Genomic DNA, 11,862 nt, shown 5'->3' with positions numbered 1-11,862 from the left:
TTACGTACCGATTCATGATCTATCGAAGCAGAATAGCGAAGCCAAGAAATTTTATTCTCTCTTAAAAGTCAGAGAGGTGGCCTACTGGAGAGGTTCTACGGAGGAAGGAGTCAAAGAAAGGAATATACAAGAGCTAATCATAATTTGTCTAGTTCTGTTCGTTTCCCCGTACTTAGCAACCATTTGTATATTTCTGATTAAAGTCTTCTACCGGTCTTCTTTGCTTTACTTGTGTTAGTTTGCAGTCGGTTAGGATTCAATTGTATTCTGATAGTTCTACCATGGTAAATTTTTCCTCTCTTATTTTCTCTTTGTCAGGCTCAAATGGAATGCTATTTGGATCTGGAGACATAAATGTCCTACAGGGTAAGGACTATGACTGCAAAATATTTCCCTTTGATCCAGAGTTCTCCTCTGACGACGTTCGCGTGCAGTTGGCTGTTACATCTAAGAAATACGAAGCAGCTGTAACCTGGATAGGGGGAGCGTCAAGATCTGGGTAAGAAAAATCAAACGAATTGCAAGAAAATATTGTTTAAAATATATACATAAGCGCTTCATTATCTGTTTTAGATACAAAAATATCAGCTCTGATTATTGAAAGGGCGTGGCAAGAGTAATCATGGCCTAGGAATTTTTAAAAAAACCGGACCCCAATCAACGTTGTTCGAAAGGTGAATGACGCTATCCACAGTATAAATCGCCATCTGGTTAAGTGCTGACAAAACAGCCATGCTGTTCACTGGATAGTGATTTATCCAGTGGATATAGCGTTATCTACCTCTCGACCACTCCGGGCCAGATCCATTAGATACTATTTGAGTGGCGTGGGTTAGAACTCCAAAATTTACAAGGAAAGTATGTTTCCTTAGAACTTTTGCCACCCAGAAATTTTGCAATTATTGCTGGAAAGTAACATCTCGTACACTCGAAAGCCTAAAAGTTTTTACTAATTACTAAATTTCAGAGGTTTCATGACAAGATTTTGTACGAAAGAAATCTGATCGTTGAAAAACAAAAACTGTTTGTTAACCAGAATTTCACGGACTACCATGGAGTTCTTTGCCTTCTAGTTTTCAGGGATGTGTTGCCACCTCTGGAGCGATCGCTGGATCCAGGACTGTGTCTTTGCAGTGGATTGCCTATCGAACTGTTTCAAACGGCGCATATGAAAAGAAAGTCAGCATTCCGATGTGGACCACAGGAACTGAGTGCGTTCGAGAAGATTTTCCGAAGGTTGGCATTTTATTTAAAAAAGTAGCATTAATGTAACGTAACAGTTTGCACGATGAAACATTGAAACTGCAAAAATTGGATCAGCTGTTTGCAGAGGAAACCCTTCTGTTACTCCTCGTACTTAATAGAAGAATGCATTTTTTTCATCTACAAATATACTTAATTAGTTATTAACGTTGTACAAAGCGCTTTCTATCAAGGGCAAGAACCCTTGAAAACGATTTAACACTTTTCCAAAATCTTACTGGCCTGGTAAACTTTCTAGAAACCATACATCATTGATTTCACTGAGATTAATTTTTATACTCTTCTAAGAAAGATATTAATAAGAGAGATAAGTTGGGTCGTGCACAATTCAACCCTACCGTTTATGAAAGTTTAGAGATTCGCCTAATATATTAGAGCGCTTAGCAATGACGACGGCTGAAAAAAATGGATTTATATTTTACCTTTATACCTCACAATTATCTAGAATTGTTCAGAACGCCGAGCGGTCTAAAAACCTCCTCAAACTAAAGATGTAACGCCAGCGATCAATTCAAAAACAAAATATGAAAAAATTATACATCGTAGTTCACGTTTTTCAAATGATGCTCAAACCTTGTGGTCATTTCACGTCTGATTTTTTTAAAGAGCACGATTAAGAAAGCACAAAGATTTATAAAACACGTGCACAGCCATTGTTTTCCCCATTATACCTTTTGCTTGCTGACGTTCTCGTTGCCGTTGCCTTTGCCATTGCCGTGGTGGTTTTCTGCCTTAATACTGGCTTAGCCTGTTAGCTTCTCTTTTTTTCCTTCTTCAGCCTTTGGCCACAGCTCCGTACGTGTTCGTAACCGCTGTCCATCCTGTTACAAACAAACATGACGCCGCAAGCGTCTGGGCGGAAGATGTCACTAGATATAATTTCAGAGCATGTCTTCGCGAGTTGAAAAACTTTGATGGTGCACACAAATACCTGTCTGTGGTGAGTAGTTAGGGCTTTTATACGCAAATATTTAGGGACATTGTTGACGAAAAAACAGTCATATTTAAGACTTGACGGATGACTCCTACTTCAGAATTCAAAAATTTAGATTAAAATTGATTGAAAAATTGAAAAATGAACGAATGTCTTCCTATAACAAACATGTCAACAAACTTTCACTAAAACATGGTTATCTTCCTACAACGTACTGTTTGGTTACTGAATATAGTATACTGATTTAAACTGTCTTTCTATCTCTTTATAGAATATCTTGGCCTTCACTAACTCTAGTGTACCAACTGGTTGGACATTACCCTTGGCCGATGAATTAAGCTTTCCTAACAACTATAGCCCTGACGATAGCAAAGGCTATAGCTTCTGCAAAGTAAGTTTATTAGCACGACCAGAGCCCTTACTAAGCTACACCTGTAACAAAGGCGGGAAAAGGGAGAGCGGACACAAGATCATCACGCTGATTTCAAACTTAATAAATTTAATGCAAATCGCATCAGCTGAGATTTGAGACCTTGGCACTAACATTAACATTCTTGAAAAAAAATCATCTATTTTTTCAGACTATCGACTTCCCTCAGAGATTCTTTGAAACTCCAACTCTGGTTACGACAACCAAGCATCACAAAGATGACGTCAACGCCCGCATTGATGCTGATAACAACGCCATTACAGAATGGATTGAGGTGAGATTTTACAAAAGAATTCTACCTTAGTTTCTTCACCAGCTACCGTCTGTGGAATTCTTTTTGTTTTCAAAGGAAAAAATACTCAAGAAACTATACTTATTTCAGACCAGAATTTCGTTCACCTTGTCCGCTCATTGAGCTAAGTCTTTCATTAAAGGGCAATGCTATAAGCGCACCTTATTCAGGGCCGTAGCAACTAACACGCAAACCGAGGCACTTGCCCAGTCATGATTTTCGGTTTTGTTGCTTGTAGCCATCATAAACAATCTCAATACCTTAGAAAAGAATCTAATCTTGGAGATTGCCTCAGTCATGATGTTTTTATGGACATTACCTCAGCCATAATTTTTTCATGGACATTGCCTCAGTCATAATATTTTTCATGGAAATTGGCTCAGTCACAATTTTATTTTGGCTGCGGCCCTGTTATTATGAGCTGTAAACCGTTAAAAGTGCTCTTCACCTCTTTACTTTATTTTTAAGGAAAGAAGTTTGCTTCCTTTAAGTTTGGAGGTATTACCGAACGGAAAAATGCAACTCCAAAATTGAGGCTCCGATCTCAGGTTTACTATGCGTAAAAGTTTCAAAAAGGTTTCTCGTGACGATGTTTACTTTCATTTCATTAGAGCATTACAACGACAGACTTCCAGGTGTGCTTGAAGGATATTCAACGCTATGACGCTCATCACGACCCCATCACGCTTAATTATATGGCTGCTGGGTGTAAGTATGCTATACTTGTGGTTTTGATGTTCAACCTAGAGCCGGTTTTTAACTGTGTGTTGTATAACCCAAACCAAGGATAGAGCTCTGGCCAAAGGGCACAGACAATCCAGTGAGCCAATCAAACCGCTAAGCAAATACATGTAGCCGACAAAAAGCGCTGGAAAACAGGCGTGAACCATCGACGATTTCTTTTGGTTCTACTTGTAACTGGATGAAAACGTGGCGCGAGCCTAAGAGCGGTTTTCAATTGAGTATCGTAAAACGAAAACCAAAGTAATTACTCTAGCCAATCACAAATGACACGGACAATCCAGTGAGCCAATGAAAACTCGAAGTAAATACATGTAGCTGACACGAAGCGCGGGAAAACGTGTGCGAGCGAGTCACGATTGGTTTTGGTTTTGCTTGATTGGATGAAAAAGTGGCGCGAGTTTTTTAAGGCAATCGTTTAGCGCAGCAATGCAGAACCAATAACTTTTCGACAATCGATTGAAAACCGCTCTAGAATTAAAATGCCAACTTAAAATAAGCACAGTATGCGAATTATTTCCATCAGTGAAGTGACAATGGCCCTAATTCGCGTCCACGTGTATGGTGTATATAAATCTGCTATTTCTTCTCACGCCTCCCATTAAAATAGACTTTATTATCTTGACAGATTACCATCCCTGCAACGGCAGAACATGCCCATTTTATGGCGAATGTCGAGCGCCAACCAAAACGACACATAAATGCGTGTGCGTCCCTTGCACAACAGATGAGTCGGCTCCACTGTGCGACAGCAATGACGTCACACACAAGAACAAATGTGAATACAACTACCACGTGTGTCAGGCGCAAGAAGAACCCGGTATAAAACACTATGGTGGATGCAAACGTAAGTCCTTGCTTGTTTTATGTGGCTGAATATCTTACCGTAAATATCATGAGATCAAGAAAGTTTAAGAAAGATTAATTGAAAAATATAACTGGAACATTGATTCTTTCCAGTTTAACTGCTATCACTCTGTTCGTAACTGGGGAAAAAACAACAGCTGTTTGTATCTTAGACTAATTAAGCACATAAAAATCTCTACACTACAAGTGAGTGGCATTCTACAAATCACGTAACTTCCATGCTCAAGACATTCTTATTGTTTGACTCTACAATTAATTTCTTACATAATGTTGCTTTTGAGAACCTGAGATGATATCCCCAATTGATCCTATATTCTCATTAACTGCTGGTCTCGCGTTGTATTAATTTTCGTAAAGAGAAATTTCGATCAGTTACTCTCGAAAAGTGATAAAGACGTCCAAAGGCGGTATCGAGCAATATTACGGTACATAAGGGGCACTTTCGGTTTCAAATCTTGGACATTTCCAGTCACGAACGAATCCTTCCCCTTGATGTGTCGGTAATTTGGATAATTCTGTCAATTATGTCAATGATACTTCAATAATTAATTAAGTTTAATTCTTCAAAAGGTTTATGCATTCTCGATCAAATCATCTGGAAAGCAATTTTTGGTGTAAAGCTGGATTTTTCCTTAATGCACAGCTCAAAGAAATCTTAAAAGTGCATGAATTTGTCTGATTTTTATTTTCAGCATTTGCCCTTCAACGCGGTCGTGTTGCCCTCCGCTTAGAGACAGAAGATGTGCGCTGCAGAAAAGTTTACTTTAAGACGGGAATTTTCCAGAGCAGCAAAGGAAATATTCGCGTGCAGACCACCATTAACTACTTCAACTACAGTGGAAGCTTCATTCACGACGCTGCAGTAACCTGGGTCGAGAACGTTAATCTCAGCTCCTTCGATGTGTGCGCGCTTAAGGCAGGAAGGCTAGACCGCTTGACGCCTGATGGCGGGCTCACATTTATTGATTTCATCGCTTTCCAGGAGGCTCCAAAAAGCGCTTCGGCTGGTCAAGTCACTATGACAAATTGGTGGGATGGAACACAATGCGAATCAGTTGCATTTGAGGTGAGTCTAAACTAAAGTAAGTAAGTAAGTAACCTTTATTTCAGCACGATAAGTAATTAAGCTTGCAGCTTGTGGGGTCGTGTATAAATAAACAATAAAGAATAATTACAAAATAAGAATTTAAAAAAAATTTCTAATGTAAGATGTAATGTAGTTTACATAAAAATTTGTAGCTAAAGTAAGTCGAGTTAAGACGAAATCCGATAGGAACTCGCGCAATTTCAGTTTAAAGTAGGCCGAAACCTTGTGCCACAACAAGTTTAAGTATATTACAGCCATTCTTGCATTTTCTCAAAAAGCTAAAAAATGTGAACGGTTGCTTGAAATATCACCAGAAAAGATTCCCATGGGAACTCGAAGAAATAATTCAAAGTTCAGAGGAATTGCGCAAACACAGGTAAAGTTTCATCATCGGTTTCATATCCCCAGTACTTTCAAATGTTTCATACGATCTTAAAAATTTGTTTTCGACATTTGGTGTTGTCAGAAACGATTTTTTTGAGAAGATATTTAAAACAGTTGCACAGATATCAATGATCTCGGTACAAAGTTGTTTTCCATTTGTTACCAGAACTTCTGATGCATTCTCTCTTAATACCTTCAGAATTGACAGGGCTTGTTTTGAAATCAGTTTAAACTGGAAATGGGATGTCATTGAATCAGGAACCTTTTAGCGTAAGAAGGGCCAAATATCTTTTCCTTGATTAAGAGAAATATCTTCAACAGTTCAAATATAAGAGGACGAAGTTACCATTCATTTAAGAACAAGTTGAGCAAACAACATAATTTTCTTATTTTTTCAGTCAAATGCGATTTCTTCACCACACGTTTTGGTAACTGCTCAACACACAGTTGTGGGTCTAAAACACGACGCCGCCACGGTCTGGGTCGAGAATGTCAACTCGAATACCTTTCTCGCCTGTTCGAGAGAAATGCAGAACTTTGATGGATTACATAAAGACATCAGATTAGTAAGTTATTAATAAACATTATTTTTAACAGTAAGGCATGCATATGAGTCACTGAGGTTTGTAACATAATGCCCTTTGACAGCCAGAGTTCAGTCATTTGTACGAGTCTTCTCCCGTAGTTAGTCCCTTCGAGAGATTGTAATGGTTAAATAATGGCTATCAGACTCCCAAAGATTCAACAGTCCTTTAATTAGGCACGGACCGACTGGAACTCGGTGTTTCGACAGACGGCGAAGACACTTTACGTTCGCAATACAACGTTTAACCAAAAATGACCTAACAAATAAGTGACAGGCGCAGAGAGAGGGAAGGAGGGCGTCAAAAGAGAGGGAGCGGGAATGCACGCAAGGAGGTGAAAAACCAATGTCGTTAATTGATGATAAAGAGATAAAGGATATTACATGGCCGCGTGGAGATATGAAATTTATTTCTGAGTGTTGAAGAGTATTTCACGAGTGAGAGGCAGTGAACGAGTGAAATATTTTTCAACACGAGAAGAAAAATTTCTTATCTCCAACTGGCCATGTAATGTTCTATTTATTATATAAACATCAATGAAATCCCAAACCATTTCACGTTCACTTTCGCTGCTCATGGCGCCCTTTATTATGCAACCATGGCAACGGTGATCTTTTCACATGTGAAGATAACGTGTTATTTTCACGTGTGAAAATACCATGTTTTCGCGCGAAAGCTCCCCTGATATTTCAATGGTTGTAGTGATTTATTACGAGTTCTTCGAGTGTTTTAGTTTTCAAGAAGTTTAACATTGTTCAAGATTATCCACTCCTTGCAACACATGCATGTGTTTTCAGACGAAGTTACGGCAGCAAATTTGGTGATGTAAAGGTGGCCATGTTGGTAACTCAAACCATTCCTGTGGGAGTTGAATTCTTTCCTTATGTGAACAATCTATTTTCTTTCCGATGAATTTGCGTGGCTTCTGGCCACGTAGGTCAAAACGCTCTATTAAAAATAAATAGTTATTGCTACAAATTCAAATCTACGCGTTTTTTTTTTTAATTTAAACTGTTCTATATACTCTCTACACCGAGAAAAGGTGCTCCATTGTGTAATGCTGGGGTAATTTTCATTTTATATCACTCTGTTCTTTACCTGCAGAACTGGTTTGTATACGACAAACTTCCAACAAATCTTGCCGGTGAAAAACATCTCATCGAATTCCAAAACAACTTTTTACCCCTTGCTGAGAATTACAACGCTTACTGTCAGGTGAGATTTTCCTGCTTTATTGTTATATTTAATTTCAGAACTTTTAATTTATGCAATAGAAATAGCTCCATTTCACCAATTGATGTTAGTTTTTCATGAGTCTGTCCTGTTATTGATCATGACTTTCGTCTTCAGACTAACATTATAATGTTATGACGAAATTCCTTGTGAATAATAGGGCAGACGCATGAGAAACTGATGTCAATTTGTTTTTTACAATAACAAAAAGGCATATGTCAATATATCTGACCGCTTGTTCACAATGTAAACAGGCCAATGAGCGTGCGAGAATTGCTACAGTTCTATTGTCAAAATATATCTTAGCCAGCAGCGGATGTATAAAACAAACGACCCGTTTACCATCAAATGATACAGAAGGAGAATGCACACAAAAAAGTTGATTTTCAAAACCGAGAACAATGACCCTTTCAATCCAATTTGTAATATATCAAACACGAGAGACCGTTTGACCACATTTCCAAACAACGACAAGACAATTAAGTTGAAAATACGACGCGTTGTGTAGTATTTTTGTTAAAAACCTATGCTAGATCAGATATCCAAACACCGTCACGACCATGATTTCCTTTGTTTAAGCTTGATAAATCATTATCGACTTTGGGAAACAATTCCTGTTCAATGTTTGAACTCGTCATTAACGTTTTTTTTTTCAGTCGCGGAAAAAGAAAAAACAAAATACTTTCCAACTATTTATTTAGGTATACTGATGTAGACTCTTTTTAATTTCTTCATTTCACTCCTAGATTGTGAATTTTACAACGCCCAAGACTTCGACGCCCACGGTCATTGTGTCAGCGACTTATCTTAATCCTGTTCCCCAACATAACAGCATTGCCACTTGGGTAGAGGTATGTAAATATGACAATCTCCACTATCTCCACAAGCTGTCTCCTCACACACGAACCATCGATACCAAATTTTAGCGAAATATTAATATTTTGCGTTCTGTGATCTACAATCATCATTCGATAAGCTATTAAAAGTAATCCAGAATTAAACATCGATCAAGAAAATCTACACAGAAAACCTCGCTGAAAATTATAAAACTGCAATCAAAACACACGTTACTTATGCCCTTGGATTAACTAAATTCTGACTCCTTTTCACGCCGATAGGGGTTTTTACAAACTTGTTTCAGTTTACACTTTCTTTTTTTAATAGGCCACAATGTCTTTAATTATAACATCTTTTTTCGCTTAAATGTTTGTTTCCTCTACTTTTTTAATTAGCAAATTACAACTAAAGGTTTCAAAGTGTGTCTCAAAGAACTTCATGATCAGAATGGTTATGACCCCGTGAAGGTGGCTGCTCTTATCATTGGTAAGCATCTTTATTTTATATTTTAATTAATTGGTTATATTTGACTGAATAATAAGGACGAGCCCACAGGTCCACGACAGCAGCTTTGATCTGGATTTTCCGATTCTTGTTTAGTACAATCAATTTCAAAACTAGTTGAAGAGAAAGAACATCATTCGAGAAGACGTAAACTATTCCATGTTGATTCGAGAAGGTTACCATTCTAAAAAAAAAAACGTTTTCGCGATTGACACAACAATACGTGGAAGATAAATTTTAAATCAGCTTTCACGTTAAATTTTGCACGAAAACCGAAGTATTTCTCTGCTTTTTCAATAAATAAACCTTATTCAGCCCAGTGAAATTGTATGAAATTCTATAAACACACGCACACTCATAGCTGTAGATAGTTACCATTTGACGAACCTATATATCTATGATAATAAACAGAGAAGAGGTTTCCGCACAAAATTGAAGTTTGGAAGGTGGTACAAATGTTTGCGCAAAATTTTTGCGGAGAGAATAGATGCCGCTCTGATGGTTTAAAAATATATTTTTCTGGCTAATCAAAAAGAAAATCGAGCACTTCAAGACCAGAACCTCTCCCAGGGAATCAGTACTTGAACAAGGAGCGAATAGCAAATAATTGTGCAATAATGTATATCTTCTTTGCGCAAAATCGTTATCCAGATCTTTACGAAACCACACTATTATACAATTTTTTTTTTAATAACAAACTCTTTTTTATTAACATTGTTACTCACCAATTCTGTTTTATGCACAGGTTCCTAACGGATTACACAATTACAACTCCGATACAATGAAAAGGAAATGGCTTCGGAGCGCTGAAGGAATAAATAATGTAAAGAAAAACTTTTTTGAAAATGATTCAATTGAGTATAATGTGATTATAAGAGAAATTATGAACTCATCCTGGATGAGAAAGTGTTTAATAGCACTATAAATCAAAGGTGGGACAGAATAAAATTACGTGCATTTAATATTGTGTGTTTCTCTTTTGTTCTTTCTAACTTAGAACCCATATTTTGGTATTCACGTGCTAATCCCCTTAGCTTCAAACGATTTAACATCTCGGTTTTTTTTTTCTTGATCAAACTTCTCTATTAGTTCAAGTAACGACCACCGAACTCATTCCTTATCTCTCATGTAGACTTTCATAGAAATTGAGTTTTCAAAATCAGACACTTTACACTGCAAAATGCCTACACGAAGGGACTAAAACCGAGAGAAAAGGACAGAAATTTTGCCAAGCATCTCTCAGTGTTTTGAAATCAACATAATTTATAGATACACTAAAGCATGTACATTTGACGGTCGGTTTTATCTCCAGATTGACTGATAGCCTCTGGAGAGACTGCCATACGTTTTTGCCTCAGCAGATCACGATTAAATTGTTTCTTTTGTTTTTCAAAAGGCCCGCCTTCAAACATTTTCGATGACTCGAGGACATATCAAATCACCTCATTATTATGATTTAATACATTTTGCTGGGAACGTGGCATTCTATAGTGTACATAGACCTTTTTGACAAATATTAAACTTATTTTTATGTGGCTTGTCTTTAACTAAGTAGTGTTAGACGCAGTAATTCGCTTCTAAAAATCGTTAGAGGTCAGGGATCTCTCCGATGTTTCATGATTTCTTTTTTTTACGATACATATTTATTAATATAACAATTCAACGCGCTGCACAATACTAACGGTACATTACTTGTATTGTTTTTACAATATAACACTTACTAACAGTCTGCTACCTACATTACTTTCATTACAATGCTAGACAGTATATGCATGATGTTTCGCTTTTTTGACATTAAAATTACTTGATATACATAGCATAACAATACAAAAGTTACTTTCTATGGACGCTACAAAGTTATTTATCATGTAGTTAAAATACAACAAAACAAAGAGAGAACACTAACAGAATAGACATAAGATTTTGGGCTTTGACTTAATATTAATTAAGTTTTCCAACAGATTTTTGCGATTTTTAGACAGATTGAAATTGGTTAGTTGAATTAGAAAAAAACTATATCATAACTTCAAGAGGATATTTTGTGAAATTTTAACTCAACCTACGTCTAAATATCATGCGATAACTTTGCGATTCCTTCGTGATGTTTAGACTGACCGTAGAAACAATGCTCGGTTTAAATAAAAATACTGAACTAGGTGGTGCTATTTCTAGATAACACAATTGTTCTTGTTCCTTTCTTCTTCTTCTTAAATTGATGGCAAATATCTGCAATGTGAAAAACCAAATACACATTATTCCAACATGGATAGTGAGAGCAATCAATAAAATTCCTTAAAAAGGCATAAAATGTATGGGGACTCTTGTATTTTAGTGGATGTTCATGAAATGGCCATAAATCGTTAAGTCCTATGTGAATACTACTCCAGCACAGAAAAAATATTGGTCACGAAGTATTTTATCGCTTTTTTGAGAACTTTATTGATTGTTCTCACTATACATGTCACAATAATCTGTATTTGGTTTTGCCTATTGCAGATATTTGCCATCAATTAACGGCTATTCACAACACTACGAAGTATGCACCTTACTTTAGATGAAGCCACGGAGAAAAATCAAATTGCCCAGTTGAAATGAATATCTGTGCTTTAAGACTGATTGTTGTAAAACATGATCCAGTAGATTTCATTTTCACGTGGGTTTTCTTGTTGTAGAAAGATGACTGATTAAATATGCATAATTTAGTGT

At 36.9% G+C, this 11,862-nt stretch overlaps 1 protein-coding gene across 1 annotated transcript; it reads left to right on the top strand.

Moving 5' to 3' along the window:
* Positions 1-201: 201 nt before the first annotated feature.
* Positions 202-10,115, top strand: LOC145481970 (uncharacterized). Its single transcript, XM_081460553.1, has 13 exons — positions 202-499; positions 1,074-1,236; positions 2,042-2,203; positions 2,469-2,588; positions 2,779-2,901; positions 3,531-3,627; positions 4,289-4,507; positions 5,220-5,593; positions 6,397-6,564; positions 7,687-7,797; positions 8,562-8,666; positions 9,048-9,138; positions 9,902-10,115. Exons 1-13 carry the CDS (start codon positions 282-284, stop codon positions 9,907-9,909), a joined length of 1,959 nt encoding a protein of 652 aa, XP_081316679.1. The 5' UTR covers positions 202-281; the 3' UTR covers positions 9,910-10,115.
* The last annotated feature ends 1,747 nt before the right edge of the window (positions 10,116-11,862 follow it).

Source organism: Orbicella franksi, chromosome 3 (genome assembly GCF_964199315.1).
Source record: "Orbicella franksi chromosome 3, jaOrbFran1.1, whole genome shotgun sequence".
Classification (NCBI taxonomy): Eukaryota; Metazoa; Cnidaria; class Anthozoa; order Scleractinia; family Merulinidae; genus Orbicella; species Orbicella franksi.
The sequence above is the reverse complement of the archived record's forward strand: the minus strand, read 5'-3'. Positions and strand labels throughout refer to the sequence as shown.

What these genes read in the sequence shown, in the direction of transcription:
- LOC145481970 (XM_081460553.1), top strand. Translation starts at nt 282, where the DNA reads ATGGTAAATTTTTCCTCTCTTATTTTCTCTTTGTCAGGCTCAAATGGA. An exon ending in AAGGCTATAGCTTCTGCAAA is followed by an intron (nt 2,589 to 2,778) that starts GTAAGTTTATTA and finishes CTATTTTTTCAG; the next exon opens with ACTATCGACTTCCCTCAGAG. An exon ending in ATTACAACGCTTACTGTCAG is followed by an intron (nt 7,798 to 8,561) that starts GTGAGATTTTCC and finishes TTTCACTCCTAG; the next exon opens with ATTGTGAATTTTACAACGCC.